Source organism: Agelaius phoeniceus, chromosome 22, assembly GCF_051311805.1.
Source record: "Agelaius phoeniceus isolate bAgePho1 chromosome 22, bAgePho1.hap1, whole genome shotgun sequence".
NCBI lineage: Eukaryota > Metazoa > Chordata > Aves > Passeriformes > Icteridae > Agelaius > Agelaius phoeniceus.
Window position 1 is genome coordinate 121782 of NC_135286.1, and position 19490 is coordinate 141271.

At 50.1% G+C, this 19490-nt stretch overlaps 1 protein-coding gene and 1 non-coding gene across 10 annotated transcripts in view; both read right to left on the bottom strand.

Moving 5' to 3' along the window:
• Positions 1-19490, bottom strand: part of PHACTR4 (phosphatase and actin regulator 4) — a 50667-nt gene that overhangs the window by 628 nt on the left and 30549 nt on the right. For 7 of the 9 annotated variants that reach the window (XM_054648423.2, XM_077189731.1, XM_054648427.2 and 4 more), the window contains 12 exons: positions 14259-14435; positions 13743-13823; positions 11644-11808; positions 11161-11520; positions 7668-8250; positions 6846-7069; positions 6261-6411; positions 5609-5664; positions 4640-4701; positions 3740-3877; positions 2761-2837; positions 306-352 (listed from right to left, as the gene is read on the bottom strand). In XM_054648423.2, coding sequence (XP_054504398.2) covers positions 307-352; positions 2761-2837; positions 3740-3877; positions 4640-4701; positions 5609-5664; positions 6261-6411; positions 6846-7069; positions 7668-8250; positions 11161-11520; positions 11644-11808; positions 13743-13823; positions 14259-14435 — 2120 coding nt within the window. In that variant the 3' untranslated portion in view covers position 306. Of the gene's footprint in view, positions 1-305; positions 353-929; positions 2195-2760; positions 2838-3739; positions 3878-4639; positions 4702-5608; positions 5665-6260; positions 6412-6845; positions 7070-7667; positions 8251-11160; positions 11521-11643; positions 11809-13742; positions 13824-14258; positions 14436-15569; positions 15592-19490 lie in introns of those variants that run through there. The other 2 variants (XM_054648422.2, XM_077189726.1) reach the window with 2 other exon arrangements.
• Positions 2-206, bottom strand: LOC129130201 (small nucleolar RNA SNORA73 family). Its single transcript, XR_008535517.1, has one exon. It is a non-coding gene; the product is annotated as a small nucleolar RNA SNORA73 family (small nucleolar RNA).

Sequence of the window (19490 nt, forward strand, 5' to 3'; positions counted from 1 at the left end):
TCAGTGTTTCCTGCATGGTTTGTCTCCTCTGTCACAGCCCAAGGGCTCAGAGAAGCAGTAGGAATATGCAGGCTGCAGGCTCGGGGCCCGGCTTGCTCTCCAACGTCGTGGAAAGGGACTATACGTCATGGGCCCGAGGGCCTGCGCTCCCATGCGCCACACGGACAGAGCCGAGAGAGAGCGACTTCTCCGGATATCCACGTTGGACCTTTGCTTTAAACATTTGTAACCACCTTGCCCGCCCCAGGCCCCTGCGCGTCCCGGCTCCGCCAACCACGCGGCGGGGCCACGTGAAAGATACTCACGCTAGAGCGAACTGGGCAAACCAGGTTTAAACAGGCTTTGGTGGAACCTGTAGGAAAAGGAAATGGCTCTGAGGGGCGGCTGAAGTGGCGCGGACTGACTCCGCAGCACCCACAGCCACGTGCCACTCACAGCGTAGTTTAGCGGTAAAATGGGGATGGAGCGGGCATCCGCTGACACCGCAGCGCTGCGCGGCCAGCACGACCACGCGCCACAGCAAGAAAAAGGGTTTAAAGGGTAACAACGGTTAAAAGGGTAAAAGTGAAGCCAACTCTACCTGCATACCACGCCGCTCCTCACGCTGAAAGAGGCCGAACTAAACCGCGCGGCGATTTTTATAGGGGAGGGAGGCGGGGCTAAAATGCGCGCATGCGTCCCGAAAGAGGGGCGTGGACAGACCGTATATGGGCATAGGGGCCGGGGCCAACACCCAGCGGAAAGGGCGGGGCCTGCCGCGCCTGCGCAATGGCTGCAAGGGCGGTTGGTACATGCGCAGTCGGAAGTGAGCGAAAAGCCGCGGCTTCAGGGGAGGCGCTGCCATGGCTGACCCGCGCTCCACGCGTTCAGGAGCCGCCGGTGAGGCTCCTGCTGAGAGCAGTGGAAAAGACCAGACCACACAAGCAGGGTTTAAGAAAAAAAATTCTAAAATACTTTTATTTAATAATTAAAATCTGTTGTTGCGGAGACTGATATACAATGTAATGGCGGCTGTACAGGGGATGCTGTGAGGGAAGAGACGCCAGCGGATGCTGGGCCATGTGGTCTGTGGACAAGACAAAGTTCTTCTCCCCCCCACCCCAAACCCCCGCACAAGTGGCATCTCACAGATAGTTTAGTTTTGTGCATAATACAGCAGTGGCCCTATCAGATTTTTTTTTAAACCCGCATTGAGGAAGAATTTTTCTCTCAGAAGAGAAATACCATCTTTTTAAGGTCACTTTTTAAACCTATTCTTCCCCTCCTTTTGACCCAACACAGTGAAACGCTCAAGTTTCCAGTAGGTTTAGCTGTAAAAATGAGAAAAAGGCAAGCTTCAACCCTGATTTGGGAGAGCAAAAAACATTTGAGAGAAAGCCACAATAAAAAGGACTGACTACTCTCACAGTTTCCCCAAATTAAAAAGTTTTAAAAAGGCAACAGTAATTTTTCCTGGTTCTGTAATTTGTTAAACAAGCCTAAATATCTCAAGATCTGTTATTAAGATCACAGCAAGTGTGAGAGAGTGCAGAGCATTTATACATATATTGGGGTGGTTTTCTTTTTTCCTTTTTTTTTTTTTTTCTTAACAAAAAGATGCAGCATATGTTAATATCTACACAATTCCCTTCCAGGACAGCAAACCGTTGGTCAGTAGTGATTCAGGGCATTAAGGACATGACAAAAAAGCAAAACTCCCAAAACATAGCGAGTGCTATGTCAGTTGTCTGCCAGGGTTCTCTGTACACAGCTAATATACACACATTTGCTTCTGAGCACATGCTCTCCTCAGCTTCCCAACATCAGAGCTGCCTTTGTTTTTAATCTCCCTTCCTGATGGAAAGGAGAAGGGAATGAGGAGTTGCACTCCCCAAGAGAAGTCTGTACAGCTTGGGGAGGAAGGGGTCGTTCCCCTGGGCACGGTCTCCTGGCAGAGTCATATTGCTGAGCCACGCGAGGTATAGTGTCAGTTCCAGCCTGATGGCATGAGAGATGTGTTTGTTCCAGTGAAATGCTACATTCAGACAGGATTCCCCTTCCCTGGCCGAAAGCCCTTTTCTGGATATGTTTGGAAGGCAAATCTTGGAAGAGCTGAGGTTCCACCCTCACTGTATTGCCTGGGAGAGGGATGCAGAGGACTTCCAGCCCTCATGGGTTTCTTGCTCCCTCCTTGGAATATTATGGTCGATGGTATCTGAAAGTCAAGTGAAAAATCTGAGTGTTATCCTTGGAACTCAGGTTAAATGGTTACTTGGGCACTACAAATGGCCAAAGAGAGTAAATTGAATTATTATCTCAGAACTCTCAGCCCTCAGGGAAGCTGTGAACATCAAATAATTTCACTTCCTGTGCTCTGCACTCAACTTTGCCACACAGAGCTGGAAGGAAAGGAATCACTTGGGCCACAATCCAGACCTGACTACACAGATTACATCCAAGGTAACTCATTAGCAAGTTGTTTTGTGGCTACGGCTGCACATCTCTAGCCCCAGAAAAGCTGACTCCAGCTGCAGCTTCACACTAGTTTCAGATGGTCACTGAGCCTCCAGGATGGAAGCCCCAGTTTAAGGAAAACCAACCCACTTTGTGTCTGCTGCTGCTCCAGTCACCCCCCAGGACTCAGACAGAAAGGGACATTCAATCTCCAACTGCTGCACAAATAATTCTAAGGTTTTAGTGTTTTGCCACTGAGTACTGTCCTTGCAGCACAGCTCTGACAGCTCTAAAAGGTGGAAAACTCTTATGTTAACACATTCTCACCTCGTGAACTGCTTGCTCTCCTCGTGCACTTCCATTTCACAGCTCTTAAACTCATTCAGCTCCTTCCTGATGGCTGCCTGCACAGAGAGGGAGATTTTTTTGGAAAGGGCTCAGAGAAAGACTGGAGCAGCCACCCCAGTTTTCACAGTCCATTAATGCCAAGCTGAATTTAATCTGCCTTCCCTGATGAGGGCTGGGCAGTGCCCAGAGGTGGCCTGGGAGGACAAGGACAGGTAGTTCCCTGCCAGTTTCTTGAGCCTGCAGGGAACTGCACTGCCATGACCAATACTCGGTATCCTTGCTGTGTCGAGAAAAGAGAATGGGGCTGGGGAAGGGTCTGGAGCACCAAGAGCAGCTGGGCAGGCTGGGGGGCTGAGCCTGGAGAAAAGAAGTCTCAGGGGGATCTTCTCACTCTCTACAACTCCCTGACAGGAGGGTCAAGAGACTTGGGGGTTGGTCGCTTCTCCAGGTAACAAGTGACAGAACAAGGAGAAACTGCCTCAGGCTGAGGGAGAGGAAGTTTAGATGAGATACAAGGAAAAACTTCTTCATAGAAAGAGCTGTAGTAGAACCACCATCCCAGGAACTGTTCAAAAATGTGCAGATGGGGCACCCGGGGACATGGTTTACTGGTGAACATGGTGGTGCTGGGTAAACAGCTGGACTCCATCATCTTCAAGGGCTCTTCCAACCTTAACGATTCCATGATTTTATGATTCTTACATCACTCAGAAAGTGAGGCAGAAGCCATGCAAGGCTTTCAGACTGCACCCACCTGGGCTCCACCTTGCCATGAGGCAGCAGGAAGCAGAGCTGGGGCAGCACATGCAAGTGAAGGCACACAGGTGGGGTGGCAGAGGGAACGGTGAAGAGGTGAAGGAACAGAGGAACAGAGCAAATCTCCTTGGCTCACACCCGTTTGTGTGGGCCACCCTGGCTGGCTCCTCTTCCCATGTGGGGACAGGAGACTCTCAGTTACCTTGTCAGCTGGAGTCAGCTTTGTCCATGGCTTATCTGCTCGCCGGTCATAGTCTTGAGCATCTGTTACTTCCACATATTCATTAAACCTCAGGATCTTCCTGGCCTGCAGCTCTGCCACTGTAGGCCTTTGGCTAAGCTGAACACCAGGAAAAACAAAGGAGGTTAGTCTGAGCCTTGTCCACAAAGCAGATCCAGGACTAAGCACCCCAAGCAAAACTAAAACTAGTTCCCTCACTGTGCCTTAAGCACAGACACTACCAGATCCTGCCTGCAAGGGAATAGGTAAACCTCTTACAGACTGGATACTCCCACTGGGATCACAAAGCCAGGCTAGGGCAGAACCTGGACCACACTGTCATGGAGGAGGACACTGCAGGTTGTGGGAACAGCTGCTACAAGGGTGAGCCCTGCATGACAGCCCTAAACACAGCTTCAGCAACGGCAGCACTCACACTTCACACCCACAGGCCTTGGGGAAGCTTTTCCCAGCCATGAGCAACAATCACAGTAGCTTGGATGTAAGAGCTAAAAGCAGCTGTTACTTTAGAAATGGATTTCAGGGAGCCTGGTGTGAAGTGGTGGCTGCTGAAGCACTGTGTTAAAGCAGCCAGGCCAGCAAACCTTTAAAGTATCAGGTGCCAAATTTAGTTCTCATCTCACTTGTTACACTCACTGCCAGCTCAGATCTCAGATCTGTCACTGACAAACACACGGCCCTGGTGCCAATGGCTCACCGTGGGTGACAGACCACGTTCCAAAGTCACCGCAGTGCGAGGGCACTGGGGACACTTACACAAGAGCCCCGCTCATGGCCCGCAGCACGGCACCTGCAGCGTGCTCAGGGCCCCCGTGCCCGGCAGCCTGGCCAGGTGGCTGTCACCACAGGAGCCAGCAGTACCTTTCTGGTGAGCCGGCGCTTGATCTCCCGCTTCTCAGCTTGACGGTCAGCTTCATTTTTCGCTGCCAAGGGGGAAAAAAACATTTTTCATGTAAGCATCAGGCTTTGAAAAGTGCTTTCTAGGCTAGAACAAAGGACAGTATTGAGCTGGATCAGATTATCTACAGATCTAAAGGCTTAGGACAGGCAGAGAGCGCAGTACAACTCAATACCCTGTGTCACCTCCTGAACTGGCGGGGCAAATATGCCCCTTACACAGCAGCAGTGAGTCATTCACCTCAACGATTTAGGGCCATATCGCCAAAATACACCCAAGCCACTGTGCAGCCTGCTCCTTCACAAAGCTATTCTAGTTTAAGAGAAAATAACAGCACAGATAAATATTTTAAATGGAAACTTCCTGAACTGACATTCCCATTTCCTCAAGATGTTTATTTAAAACTTTTGCAGAACAAGATATGGCCAAGAGAAACAGTCCTGACTTTGTGATGCACTGCTGCTTTAGAGATCATGCAAGGCAATGCTGTAATGTCTGGAACACAGAAGTCCAGCCCAAACAAAAATACCTTTCACAGTCCTTGCTGTGCAACAGCAGAGTCTGAACCAACCCACACACTCTTCTCTGAGATGGCAGGCATGAGACAGCTATTCCATCCATAATCATATGATCACAGAATAGGTTTGGTTGGAAGGGACCCAATCCCACCCCTGCCATGGGCAGGGCACCTTCCACTCTCCCAGGTCACTCCAAGCCCTGTCCCACCTGGCCTTGGACACTTCCAGGGATGGGGCAGCCACAGCTTCTCTGGGCAACCTGTGCCAAGGGCCTCACCACCCTCACAGGGCAGAATTTGTTCCTAACATCTACTCTAAATCTCTTTCAATTTAAAACCACCCCCACCTGATACATAAAAATGTTAAAGGCAAACTTATGGTATTTCTCAGGACCACCAGAGAAATGCTACTCACGCTGAAGAATGTTCCTCTGTTCCAGTTCTTCTGCAGTTGGTCTCTGACTCAGTCGCCTGAAGAGAAGGGTGAGAAGTACAGAATGTTGTATCTGGTCACTCATCAATAGCAGATGAAGGATGAAACTGCCTGGTTTCAGTGCACTAGACAGCCTTCTCCACACTCCTCACTCACCACTGAGGATCACTGCTGCCCTGTTTTACACTATGCTCCTGTCAAACAGCTGCTCAGCCACTGGCACAGCTTTGGGAAGGGCTACGGGCTCTCCAGCTCAGAAGCAGCTTTGCAAGGAGCTCAGACAGCAGAGCCTGGACTGCCACCAGTCCCAGCTTCATCCACCACCAGCACCCACCCTGCATCCATCCACACCTTTTTATCCACACCTGTGTTTTACATGTCTGTAATCCTTGAGATTTTCCCCTCTCAGTCCATTTAACCTCTGGAAACAGGGGCCTGTCAGGGGGATATTGTTAACTCCAGGAGGAACTCCCAACTTTTCCAACGAAGGAGGAACAGCAACACAACCTCCCAGCCCTGGTCCAGCTGCCATGGCCAGCCACCCACCCTATTCCAGCACAAGCTGCTTGGACAAGGCCCCGACTTTGTGCAATCCCACTCCACACACACTGATCATCATCATCATCATCTGTACCTGATCAGCGTTGTCCCAATCTGGTGACGGATTTCGTTCCACTCCTCCTTGGTCTTCCGAGGGAAGATGCTCTTCTCCTCCTGTGGTGCAGTTGTGTTCCCCAGCTTTATAGCAAGCGTATCTTTCCTCTTCACTTTGTTGGCCAGCATGCCTGTGGAGAGGGAGAGCAACAGGATGCAGCTCAAGCCTGCCACAGCAATCCCAGCCCTGTGCCCCTCCCTGAGCGAGAGCAGTCCTCTCTCCTTGCTCTTCCCAAGCTCTGCACTCACTGCACAGCAGCAGCAGACAGCATTTTTTGTGTGACACCACATGGTCACCTAATGCTGTCCCACCTGAGGGGCTGGGACAGCACAGGCTGTCACAGGAGCCGTCAGGAACTGAAGGAGTGCACTCAGCAGGTGATTGCACAGGTTTGGCTGCAGAGCCTTGGAAAAAGCAAGGCAGAGGACATGTGCTACATCATGCAACCAAGAACCAGCTGCTTTGAGGCGCTGTGGGAACCAGTGCTTTGATCCAGATCTCAGTGCAGCCAGGCACGAGTTCAGCAGAGCAATAAAAATGACACCTGCAATGTCAAAGCCTTACTGTTATGGCTTTCATCTTCTTCCTCATCCTCATCATCTTTATACAGGATGGGCCCCTCCGAGTCAGAGTCGCTCATCCCTTCGTCTCCTTCCTGCTCCTCCGGGAGGACCTGGGGTACCAGTTTGGGGATGACTGTGACAGATGGCACATCTCCAATATACACATGAGGACCTGAATTCTGTTCCTCTTCCTGGTCATCATCTTCCTCTTCCTCATCGTCTGGACTAACAAAAAGCACGCTATTACACCTCTGAACACTTGGCACAGAGCCTGCAGAATATCCCTAGAATCAACATGCCCTTAGCTCTCCCCTCAGGGAAGCCCAGAAACCAGAGGTGCAAGAGGCACTGCAGGGTCCTGCACCATCCCCTCTCTTCAAAGCACAGGGAGCTCTGGCCAAGGAAATGACAGAGGCAGGTTCTGCAGAACCAAACTGCCCTCTGACCCCACTGCTCTGTGACTTGGAGATTCAGCTCTGCTATAACACAAGACAGTTCTTTTCCCATTTATGTTTAGCAAAATAAAAGGCTAAGGAAGGCCACAGATGGATGGAATCCGGGACCTTGTTTGATCTGGGTGCAGTTACAGATGGTCCAGGCCTGGATTCCTGACATCAGCCTGTGTTTGTAGTCTGGAACCCACTTCCCTTTGTGAGCAATAAAATCCCACAGCCAGGGGTAATTTCATGGGGAAGATGCTCTGGTTCTTAAGAGCCTGAAACACAGATTTGGACAACAGGGAAAATGGTTTCAGCAGAGACCTAAGCCCTGCCCAGCACTGCAGGAGCTGGGAGAGCCGGCACACAAACAATGAAGTACTCACACTTTGAGCATCTCAATGGTGACAGGCAGGGATCTTGTCCTGCCTAGGGTGCCATTGTCTTCTCCAAAACCATCGTTCTCAAAGAGCAATGAGTGAGCCCTGTGGGACCCCTCGGGAGGTGGAGTGACAGGCAGAGGGCTGGCCAGAGCCTGCTGGATACGAATGTGCAGTGGGATTTGGGGCAGGCGAGGCAGCACGTGGGGTTCACCAAAGCCTTGTTCTGCTGTCCTCTTCGACGCCTCCATGGACCTGAAGTCTTCAGGAAGAGCAGGAGGAGGAATCTCCTTGGGCAGGTCCAGGGAGCACGGTGGGTCTGGGACAGGGGTGGAGGCGGGCAGGGCCACGCGTGGGGGTTCGGGGGGCACGTGGGTGGGCAGCGGCGGCGAGGGCGAGGGCGGTGGATAAGCGGAGGTCACGTGCACTGGAATCGGTGCGGGGCGACTCCCTGTCACTGTCCTGTCATTTGGGGGCTTAGAGGCGACAGCCTCTGACGTGTTGTTAGGCAGGAGGCCTCTCTTTGGAGGGAGAGGAGGGGAAGGCTTGGACAAGGCTGTACCACTGGTCATTACCTGGGAAAGTTCAGCTGAAAATAAAAACCACAAAAGCCACAATGTTTAACGGTGTATTTTCCAGATAACTTTCCCCAGTGTGGAAGAAGCACGGCAATGCACTCAGAGCCTTGGACTAAGCGTTCTCTGCTACCTTTTATTGGAGCACCATACCAGAAATAGCCAGGTTACAAGGCCCTGGTTTGTCCTTCTAGCAGCAAAGGTAAGACTTGGGAGCACAGCCAAAACCAAGCAGGCTGAGACAGGTTTGTGCATCCTGCTGCTTCAGAGAGAGAGAGAGAGAGAAATGGCACCAGCCCTTCAAAGACGGCACAGGAGCCTGCCCAGGAATGCAGTTATGTGGGCACTTTATGGCTGTATTTACAGCATAAAAGGAATCCAAGACATCCAGGACCCCCCAGTCTTCAGTTGTGTTAACGGCTACCCTGCACATTAAAAAACTTCTCGGGAAGAATCAAAAATTCCTAAGGTCTTATTTTTTGCTCTGAGGCAAAAATCAGCACAGCTACAGGCAGCAGTGTGCGTCCCCCTCTGTGTTCATCCATCAGACCCAGCCCAAGAACGCCCTGCTGCCAGCAATCCTCAGGATGAGGTTCTGCTCTACTCCCTCTGACCTCTGCTCCTTAAGCCCCATATAAACTCATCTGCCACTACTAGAAAAACTTCGAAAGATACCTAAAGCCTTTAGTCTTAAATATTTGCCAATTGATGGAGAAGAGAGAAAGAAATAGAGACATGAAAAATGCCTCCAGTGAGCAGTCACAGGATCCTCAAACCCCCCTCTGTTCCTAGGGAAATTGCAGCAGTAAAGACTGCTGTTGCTTTAGGAGTTTGCAGTTTTAAACACCCATATATCCATGGCTTCTGGGGCTTGTAGAGGCTTTGCCTAAAGTGGCTGAGACTTGCAACACATTACCCTGGAGCGGGTGACAGTGACACCTGGATGCCCTCAGAACAGAGCTGGGGGAATCTGAGGTGCAGACACCACGAGAGGGTGCTGCGAGTGGGAGAGTTTCCCAAGATAAGGCCACATAACTGGAGAGAGGTGGGCACATTTGTGAGATGTTTAGCATTTTTAGACTTTCCCCTTGTAGATTAAGGGCCAGATTGTGCAAAACAGAGTGTCCTCAGCTCCTGCCCAAGGGACTCCAGTGTCTCCTGAGCAGTGCTTCAAGCCTGGCAGGACCAGGCCTGAGGCACCTCTGGGTGAGAGCAAAATTTGAAAGGGACCAAGGAGCTGGCAGAAGGAAGCTGCTGCTTGAGACACCAGAACTGCTCAGGGAATGAGCATCTTGGGGACAAACAAAGGGGTGACCTGCACAGTAACTCCCTCCCAATCCTCAGGCTGTGGCAGTGGCACAGAAGGACGCCCCTGCAGTCAGAGCAGGCACCAAAGAGCCCTGGAGAGCTCACAAAGCCAATTCCACTCCTGCTGTTCAACAGCAGTGACAACACAAGGCTCACCCAGCAACACCACAGCTCCAGCTCCACTGTGCCAGACAAGAGGGCTGTGGAGCCTCCTCTACATCTGTGTTCATACCCAGGGAACCAAAGAGAACTGCTGGTTCTCTCCTCCCCTGCACACCTGGCAGCTGCTCCCAGCCCAGCCCGTGCTGCTGGGATGAGGCAGGATGGCTCCAAACACCTTGGGTACACTGCTGTTTCCAGCCACATTTTTTGTTGCACAAGTACCTCCTCCAATTAGAGCTGGGGCATTTCAAATGCCACCTGCAGTGTGTGCAAGCAGCTTAAAGAAAACAAGAAGGTATTTCATGGAGTGCTCAAGCATGGTCAGGCTAATCAAGCTGGTCTGGCACATGGGGGTTGTTAATACCATACCAAGGTCACTTGCAAAACCTGCCAGAGCAAGGTGAGCCCCAAGCAGAGCAGAGCAATCTGTCCACACTGAAAGCAGTGGCCCAGGCTATTTCAGATATTTCAGATGGCAACTTGCACATCCAGCACTGCCTCTCAAACCACACCTGGGTAACACCTCCAGTTTCTGTGATAACAGTGCAAACCTGTCAGATTGATCTTCCCAGGAGCCTCCCTCCCGATCTGTGCTAACCTCTGCTAACCTGTCCAAAGATTAGGAGATGTCTGTGAAAGAACTACCTGAAATGCCAACAGGCCACTGCTGCATGGAAGCCATACCAACTCTCAAAATTGCATCTTTAAGATCCCCAGAACTCCCACAGAGAACAGAGATTAAACGAGCTTTAAGAAACTCTCACCAAATCTTCTGCTTAGAAAAATTACAAAGATAAAAAACATTTAATTCTCTAAATGGGAAGATTCAGTTCAAATTACAGTTGAGCTGATTTATCCGTGGGACAAGACATAGGGACAAGACTCATATGTCAATAGCCCAGCCACAGACCTTAGAGGAGGTGCCTGAGTATAACCAGGGAAGCCTGAATTATCCCTACCAGCTCCTGCCCTAAGTGGAAACCACATGGCCTGGCAGTGACAGCCATGCCAGACACATTGTTTGGTGGGATGTGGATTCTTTGGATTTGTTTCTTGGTTTGGGTTTTTTTTCCAAAAGCAGCTGAAAGAAGGAATTGTCACTAACCACAAAACCTCATGCACCATTCTCCAATCCCAGCCCCCAGTGAAGCATCAACATTCAGACACTGTCTCTTAGAGGTGACAGAGAAGAGGCAGGCAGGGATTCCTTCCTGCAGGTAGCTGTTGGGAACAGGGATAGCTCATGGCAGAAAACTCCAGTAATTACACTGTTCCCAGAACACCTGTGTCCTGGCTAAACATTGGCAGATTTGAGTCCAAACTGGACTGTTTTCAGGAAAGATGGTCAGACATTCGGATGCAACTAATAATCTTCCCTTATGAAGGGAAGAGTGTCTTGGAGCAGTGGCTCCAGAACATCTCAGGGTACAAAACCAGTTTATGGGGTCACTTACCTATGAGTGAGTTGCTGTTTCTGTTGACAGGTTTGGGAGGAGGAACGGGAGGCTGTTTGGCAGGAGCTGTGCTGGTTGTACTGGTGGGAGCAGTAGTGTTGGCACTGGCAGGAGCAGGGAGCAGAGTCCTGGGGGCTGGGGAAGGGGCAGCTGTGGAATTGACTGTCTTTGCTGCCGTGGGGGCTGTGCTGAAGGGGGCAGTTCTTGCAGTACTGCTGGCAGGTATTGGATCCTTTGCCTGTACTTCGTTTGCCTCCTGGGAAGTGGAGGGAGGTCTTTTTGGAGGAAGAAGAGGTTGTCTGGAAACATGTGGCTCCTGAGGTGGTTCCAGTTCAGGCCCAGGGTGGCTGCTGGAGGAGCCTGCAAAGGGAGGCAGCTCAGTTTAAGGCACCAGAGGGCCCACTGAGGGTGGGAAGGATCAGAATTCAGAAGTGGTTACAGGAGAATGCAAAGCCCTGATTTTGCACACGTCTGGTTCCTTACCCTGCCTCTTCTTTGGTTCCTCCCCTGGAGCAGGCTTCCTAAGGCTGGGTGGCTTTGTGGCCTCTTCCTCCTGGCTGGGCAGGTTACAGACCCCGGGGCCCCCAATGGGGACAGTGTGGCCATTCTTCAGTGCAGATGGGTTCAGCTTCTCTGGCTCTTCACCATCTGCAAGGGGACGGGAGGACACAGAAGCAAAGAGAAAACACTTAAAAGGCAGGGGAGAGGAGAGGTGGCTGAGCTGACTCAACCACCAGGGAACCACACCAACTTCCTTCTGGCTTCTGAAGGAGCTTCAGCCCCCTTCTGCACAGGACAGCACAGCAACTCAACCAGCTGGAGCTGAGAGCCCTTGATTTCATTATCAATGAGTAAATCACACAGCACTGTATGCTATGAAGGGCTTTTCTCCTCCCTGTCCTGCCCTTGCTCTTTTGTTACAGATCAGTGTGCCCAGTGCTGTGCTGCAGCACAAGGAAGCTGTAACTCAAGCCATAAATCTCCAGCAGCTTTTGGATCCACCCTCCATCACGGAGCAGTCACCAATTCCCTGCTGCAATGCAGATTCCAGCATGAGCCGAGTCAGCTACTGCATGTGCAATAATGGACTTTCATAAAGTCTTCAGATTAGCGGAAGCACCTCTGTTTTCCTCATTTCTACCCTGGATTTGGCACAAAAATTGCTGCTCAATCCAAAACATCAGCAAGGCAGATTTCCTCACTTTACCTTTGTTTCAATAAGATGTAATGACACAGCTCTAGAATTTTATGTAGCTCACTTTAAATATTTCTGCTTTTACAAATTCTAGCATGGAGGTTCCCGGTGTTAAAGCAAGACCTCTTTTTGGAAAAAACCCCATCCAATCCAACCCATGCTTTTGAGGGTCCTGAAACTCCTAATCCCCATGAGGAAATACTCCACCATTCTCAGTAATTTCCCTGACAGGACAAATTTTTGACAGTATTACTCTCAAAGAAAGACTCAGCATCCACCTCTGAGGGGAAATTGCCTATTTGGACTGAATTTCAACTCAAGAAAACTTAAATAAATACATTATCCATTTGATTAAAAATCTTTTTCAATTCATCTGCCATCTCTGAAGGAATTGGAGTGTGCGGCATCCATGCTCTCCAGGTGCTAGACCCCAGCACACTCTGCTATTCTGATTTTTGATAATTTATTCCACTGCCCTCCTCACCTTTCCTCTCCCTCTAAAGTGCTACCTCCCCTTCCCTAACCTGGTATTATTCAGAAGCTTCCCAGGATTTCTTTTCCACAAGAAGCAGCCTCGGTTCCTTTGAGGAGCTGGTAGACAGCCCTCACTGCCCTTCCCTGAAATGCAGCAGGCACAAACAGCAACAAGAGGGAGTTTCCTCCCCAGCCAGGGCTGAAACTCAAGGGATGAGACAGAGATTTTTATGACAGCAATGGCCTCTGGTTATCCAAAGTTTTTAGCAAGGGAGATACGAACAATATGATCCAGCTTTCCTCACCACTTTTCCACATCACACAAATCCCAGTCAGTTGAGTGGATGGTGATCTGACAACTTATTTTGGCAGCATGATCCCAACTTGGAGACATCAAAGATGAAAGAAAAGGGGATAAGACTTCCTAGACAGCAGTGCAAACTTTAATAAGCCTAGTGGTGACTATGACACCATACTGTGAAGCATCTCTTGGAAGATATGCCCCTACCCAAGCAGCTCAGAATTCATCCATTTATGATTGTTCTCCCAGCCTGAGCCCTGGGGGCAGAACCTCTCCCATTTGGAACAGCAGGAGATGGCGAGTGGCAGTGTGACAGCAGAGGCTGGCAGGACACCACAGAGGAGGACAGGATGGGAAGCGACCACAGCACTGCCCTCCCTCCCTGCAGGAAGGTGCTCCAGACAGGCACTGCACTTCCTCAGCACCATCTTCCTCCCTGAGCAGGCTGCCTTCCTCCCAGGTGGGAAAACAGAGAAGAGAGAGCATTGGAAAGGGTAAGGCAGGCAGGAATCACTTCAGCAGAAAGCCCTTAGATTTGTGTCCCAAGGGTGAGGTTTGGCCAGAGGAAGATCAGCCACACAGACACAGACAGAAGTTTGTTTGCAGACTCACCCTGCTCAGGCTCCTCCAACAGAACCCCTCTTTTTACCAGCTCCTCTCTTGGCTTTCGCATAGAAATCTTTCGTTCTAAAACTGATATTAAATTGAAAAAAAGCACTCAGAAAACAGGGCAAGCTTGAAGTTCAAGAAGGTTTGTTTTTTTGTTTTTTTTTTCCTTTTAAAGAGGTTCTCTAGAGGAAATAAAAGGGCTTCAAATTTCACTGGTTTTGCATGGATTAAGAGGAGAGAGAAGGAACTGCATGTTCAGACCTGCATTTCACACTGCACTGCTGATTGTGGAGCAAACCCTCCCTCCGCATAGCTGCTTGGGGAACTTCCTTGAAAGAAAGGAATTAATCTGTCTGATACTACAGCTCCATGGCAAGGTGTTTCTGGAGAGACTGCAGGTGCCAGCCCATCACCAAAGTCCCATTTTGGTTCTTGCACACGTCAGCACTCAGCTTGTGACAGCAAGCCCTTCTCAGATGGATGGAGGCAGGGACACCCACCCAGCCCCTGTCACTTTACCTTCTGAAGTCTCCTTGAATTTGTCACTGCTTTTCTTTTTCCTCCACTTCCAGGGTTTGAAAATCTTGCCAAAGCTTGAGAACTTGCTTTTCCTCTTTGTAGGAGGTGTGGTGTCACCTGACTCCAAAACATCTACCCCCATGCTGGCATCACTTGGGGCGTGATCCACGTCTTCAGCTGCACAGAAAGAAGGAAAAGAATAAAGAATTACTTCTGTGCTGCAAGTAACAGCTCCCATCTCCCACCAACCCACCCCACACTGGGAATGGTGGCACACGTTCATGCAGAAAAGTGAACAAGACTCTGTCTGTGGCTCCACTGAGCTCTCACAGCAGCTTGGGGAGACACAAGTGGGCTTCTCAACATAAACAGGGCAAAGGGAAACTGGCAAGGGCCTTCCTGATGAGACAAAGATTACAGAACCCCAGAATCATTAAGGTTGGAAAAGACCTCCAAGATTGTTGAATCCAGTCTGTGAACAACCTCCACCTTGTCACCAGCCCAGAGCACTGAATGCTATGTCCATTTGCTCCTTGGACACCCTTCAGGGGATGGGGCAGACTGTGCCAAGGACTGATAACTCTTTAAAAGAATAAATTCCTCCTGATGGCCAACCTGAACCTTCCCTGGCACAACTTGATGCTGTTTCCTCCTGTTCTGTTCCTTGTTCTCCAGGGGCAGAGCCTGACCCCCCCTGTCTGCACCTGCCTGTCAGGGAGTTGAAGGGAGTGGGAAGGTCCCCCCTGAGCCCCCTTTTCTCCAGGCTGAGTCCCCCCAGTTCTCTCAGCCACATATTAATTTAGTTTTGCAGTGTCACAGCTTTGCCCATGAACACAAACCACTTCCCTTCATTTTCTTATCTTCATTTGGAAGCAACTGGTGCTGGACACAAGTTCATGACCACAAACACCTTCCTGCCCACTGACCTGACATTCACAACTGTCTGCACCCCGAAATCACCGGACCCATTCCAGCAGCTGGATGTGCTAGATTTTCCCCGCTCTGATTTTCCTTCTATAAATAAGGGCAGCAAAGCTGGCCAAGAGCAACAACTCCACAGGAAAGCGACACAATACAGGCCTGTGCTCCACCTACTGCACAGGAGTCTCTGGAGAGCAGCACAAGAAGGACACGGAGGCGGGAAGGGACATGTGAAAAAACCAAGCAAAAAAAATCCCATCCCCAACTCAAAAAAAACCCACACTTCTGAAGCAGAACCTGAGCAGAAAACGCTAATTTGGGGACTATTGATCCTGCCTCGCCTGATGTTGCTGTTTTGGGGTATTTGATGGAACACAGAGAAGCACTTACAATGAGCAGAATCTAGCATTGTCTGAAAAAAAAAAAAAAAAAAAAAATATCAGTGTGCACAAGCTAAAAGTGAAGCCATCTGGTGCCCACTCCATGGCAGGATTTCCAGAGCCAGAATCCCTCAGCTTCAGCACTAGAGACAGGAACACTGCAGCCCTGGAGTTGTACATGCAATTTTAACAAGCAGTATTCACTGTGCTCAACAGAGCATTCCCAAATTTCACCAGGCAGGCACAAGCACTTGCCAAGCACAGGCTGTAGGTGGAATTTGAAGCCCAAGTGTCATCAAAGGCATTTCCCACACCTTTCCAAGGAGAACAGTGCTGAAGGCAGCAGTACCAAGCTTGCCTTATATCTACCCCTTCTTCCCTGGTGGCTCTGAGGAATGTCACTAATGTGCTGCCTACCACCCAACATGTCAGAATGCTGCACTAAGCGAAGTAAGTTATTAAAAGAAAACTCAACCATCAGCTCCAGGGATTAATGAAGAGCCCTCAGCACCCTGGAATGTCTCCATTTCCAGTTAGAAGGAGAATGACAAGCATTCCCCTGCCACAGTCCCCTGGTAACAGCCAGGGAGGAGCACAGGACCTGAAAGGACCAGCCAGAACTGCAGGAGACACACATACCTCCAAAGGAGGAGCAGCTAAGAGCAGAGAGGGTGGGGAGAACCCACATGTGACTCCTCCTGCTCCTCTTCCAGCAGCTCCTGCAGCCCAGGTCCAGCTGTCAAAGCAAATACCTTCCCAGGGTGGAGTTTCACTGCCAGAGCTGCAACCACGCAGGTGAACACAGGAGGTTTCACAAGACCTTCACATCCATAGCAAATCACCCGGCCCTGCTTCTCTGCCTCACCGCTCCCTCGGCCGTGGTACAACTGCTCACAGGCTCCTGCTGAGAGCCAGGTGTTGTCCAACAGGGAAACACTCGGTTTTGTTCATTTATAATCACTGCCATGCCCAAAAGCAGCTAGGCAAGAGGGGGAGACACGCACACTAGAACACAACACTGTCCACATCATTTCCACCACCCTTTTGCTCTGTGTAGACTAAAACTTGACATGTTACTAAGCATTCTGAGACCATTCCAGCCCACTGCTCACACTGCAGCCAGGGAAACACCTCCTCCCCTGATCCTCACTGGGATTCATTCTGTCCTGTTGTGCAGATGACAGGAGAGCCTGTCCGACCCTTCCACAGCACTCTTCCTTTTCCCATCCCCAATTACCACAGGGACGTAGACATCTAAAGCAGTCTGTTGTGAAGCAATTATGACACTGAGGACTAATGAGCGGGTGGATCAGCAGCTGGAGGTGAGATTCACAGATCTGCATTCAAATAACCTTATTGTTCAGTGATTGTTCACATTAGATAGTGCTCACACTCCCTCCAAAACGGACCATCCCTTCCATTCACAGCCCATTTCCAGCTGAAATCTCCATGAAATGGTGCAGAGAGGCCATCTCTTCCCTGCGAGGGCAAAGAATCCACCTTGCTGAGGTTGTGCCTCCTCCTGCTCTGCAAGGAGGGTCCTTAAGCTGCTTTGCAATGCAAGGGGGAAACCCTTCCTTATCCGAGTTATGCACTGGAAAACCGGGAAGGAACCACAGTGCCGTGCTAGGGGAACAAAATAGGGTAAAAACAGAGGATCCAGACTTGGAGGGAAGGGTGGGAAGCACCAGGAATCTGCTGCCTTCACCCGACCTGGCCCAGCAGCAAGGCTGTGTCCAAGCCTCACCCTCACCACGGGTGCCATTTAAAATACACGGAAAAGGTTAAACGAGGTCGCACAGCCCTGGTGAAGCCAGCACAGTCCTCACGAGAAGGTCAAGAGACTCCCAGCTGGCAGGTCCCTAAAGTGACCCACGCCAAAGCAGGACCTCGTTCAAGCCTTCTGGAAGCAGAAGTCCACGTTTTGGAAAAATGCCCCTGGAGCTGGGAGAGCCCCACAGAGCCCACCAGGACAGCTGGATGCTGTGTTTAATGTTCCAACAGAGCCCTGGCTGAGGAAAAATCAGGGATAAAATAGGTGGTGCAACTTCAGCATGCTGCCTGATGCTCCCAGAGGAGATGGCCTGGAACACTTGGAGCTCAGAACCCAGCTGGTCCAGGGACAGCCTGATGCCCCAGCTGCTTCCCAGCCACAGCCTCCTGCCATTTCAGATCCCCTCTCCCAAACACTTAAGCTGTTCTGAGCGCATTCTATCCAAACAAGCAGGTGAATTTGAGCTGTTTAAAACAGCAGATTTATGTTAACTCAAAATGTTTAGACTGAAATAATCTAGGGAAACGTCACAAAACTGGCACAGCCCGAACACACAAGAAGGCAGGAAGCTCCAGCAGTGCCAAGCAACTTGGAATGCAATTCCCTATTGCTTTGCCTGGCCACCTGGTCCTTCCAACTCTCCCCTGCAGACATGTTTTTGCTCAAATCTTGCAGTTAAATTTCATGCAGAAAAAAGCTCCTTTTCCACTGCATCTTGTGGTGTTGAGTGACCCCAGTCTTCTTTGTTTTTTCCAAAACAGAGAAACCATTTCAGTGGAAGGAGCTAGAGACCCACAGTTGGTCTCTCCCATCCTCAGCAAGTGGCTGCGGTGATGTCACCTGCTCCAAAACTTGGAGCTTGGGCCAGATTTCTTCCATCCACAAACCAGAGTTCACCCAGAACCCGATCCATCTCTTCTTGTAGCAGCTATACAGGATCCCCACAAATGCCAGGAGTTGCTGTTCATAAGGAGCTTGCTGGGCATTTCTGTCTTTGGGCCAATGAGGTACTTCAGTGCAGCAACTCTTCTTAACCACCTTTATTTCCTTCCCTAAGGAACACATATGCCTGAAGTTCTCCACTGAGCAGGCCCACAAGGTGCAGGGGAGGTTCTGCAGGGAATGCGGGTGCTCCTCGCACCCCTCAGGTACCTGAGCAGGACCACCAGAGCTCCCAGCCAGCGCCACGGCACTGCCACAAGCCTTCTTGCTGCCACCACCACGCTGTGGATGCACAGGCTGGAGAGAGCCCAACTCCCTCCTTCCCACCCTGCCATGTCCAGCAGAGCAGTCAAGAATCCGAGAAGCTTCCAAGCAAACAACAACAACTCAAAAAGCAAACACTCTTAGAGTGAAATGCTGTTAAAAGTATCCAAAAAAGCACTTTGGGTGAATGTTTCTAAGCTTCCCTAAAACAGCTTTAAAAACTTGTGTGTGTTTTCCTGAATCGTCCAGGGAAGACGTGAATCCTGACCTTAAAGGAATGAAAGGTTGTGGTCACAACACAGCCTCAAACAGTCCCAGCCCTCAGCTTCCCTGTGTTTTGTATGTTTCTAATCACCATAATCTTCACAGGACTCTCCTTAACAGCATCCTGACACAGTTAATGCAAGAACCATCTCTTCAAGTTCCAGATTTAATCAGTAGGAACCCTGAGAGCTGTGCCATGAAAAAAGACTTCAGGGAGCAAATGAGCAGTTGAGGAAACACCAGGTCTGCTGGCCCCAGTCTCCAGAAAGCACAATATCATTACACCAAGCCCACTTCCCTGGAAATTACCACTGTTCTTGGCATTTGATGAGAGAAAGAGCCCAAGACCGACCAGGTCAGCTTCTAACAGTGAGTAAATCCAAGCAGAAGATGCTGTTAATCTCCACAGTACAAAGACAACTGAAGTTTTACTTCCCCTCCACTCTATCACATTATTTTTAGCAACTCTTGAACCAGACTAGCTGGAGTGAACTGGTGGTGGGCAAGAGAATCACTGGTTTCATCTGAGCCCTAGAAATGCTTGATAGAGTCAAAGTTACAGAAGCGAAAAATAATGAAGATAATAGTCTGTATCTTGAGCGTGATCTTTGTCTGCCAATGTCCATTTCTTCTCTGAAAATCAGAAAATTCCACTTTATAGATGAGGGTGAACAACTGAGCCCAGCC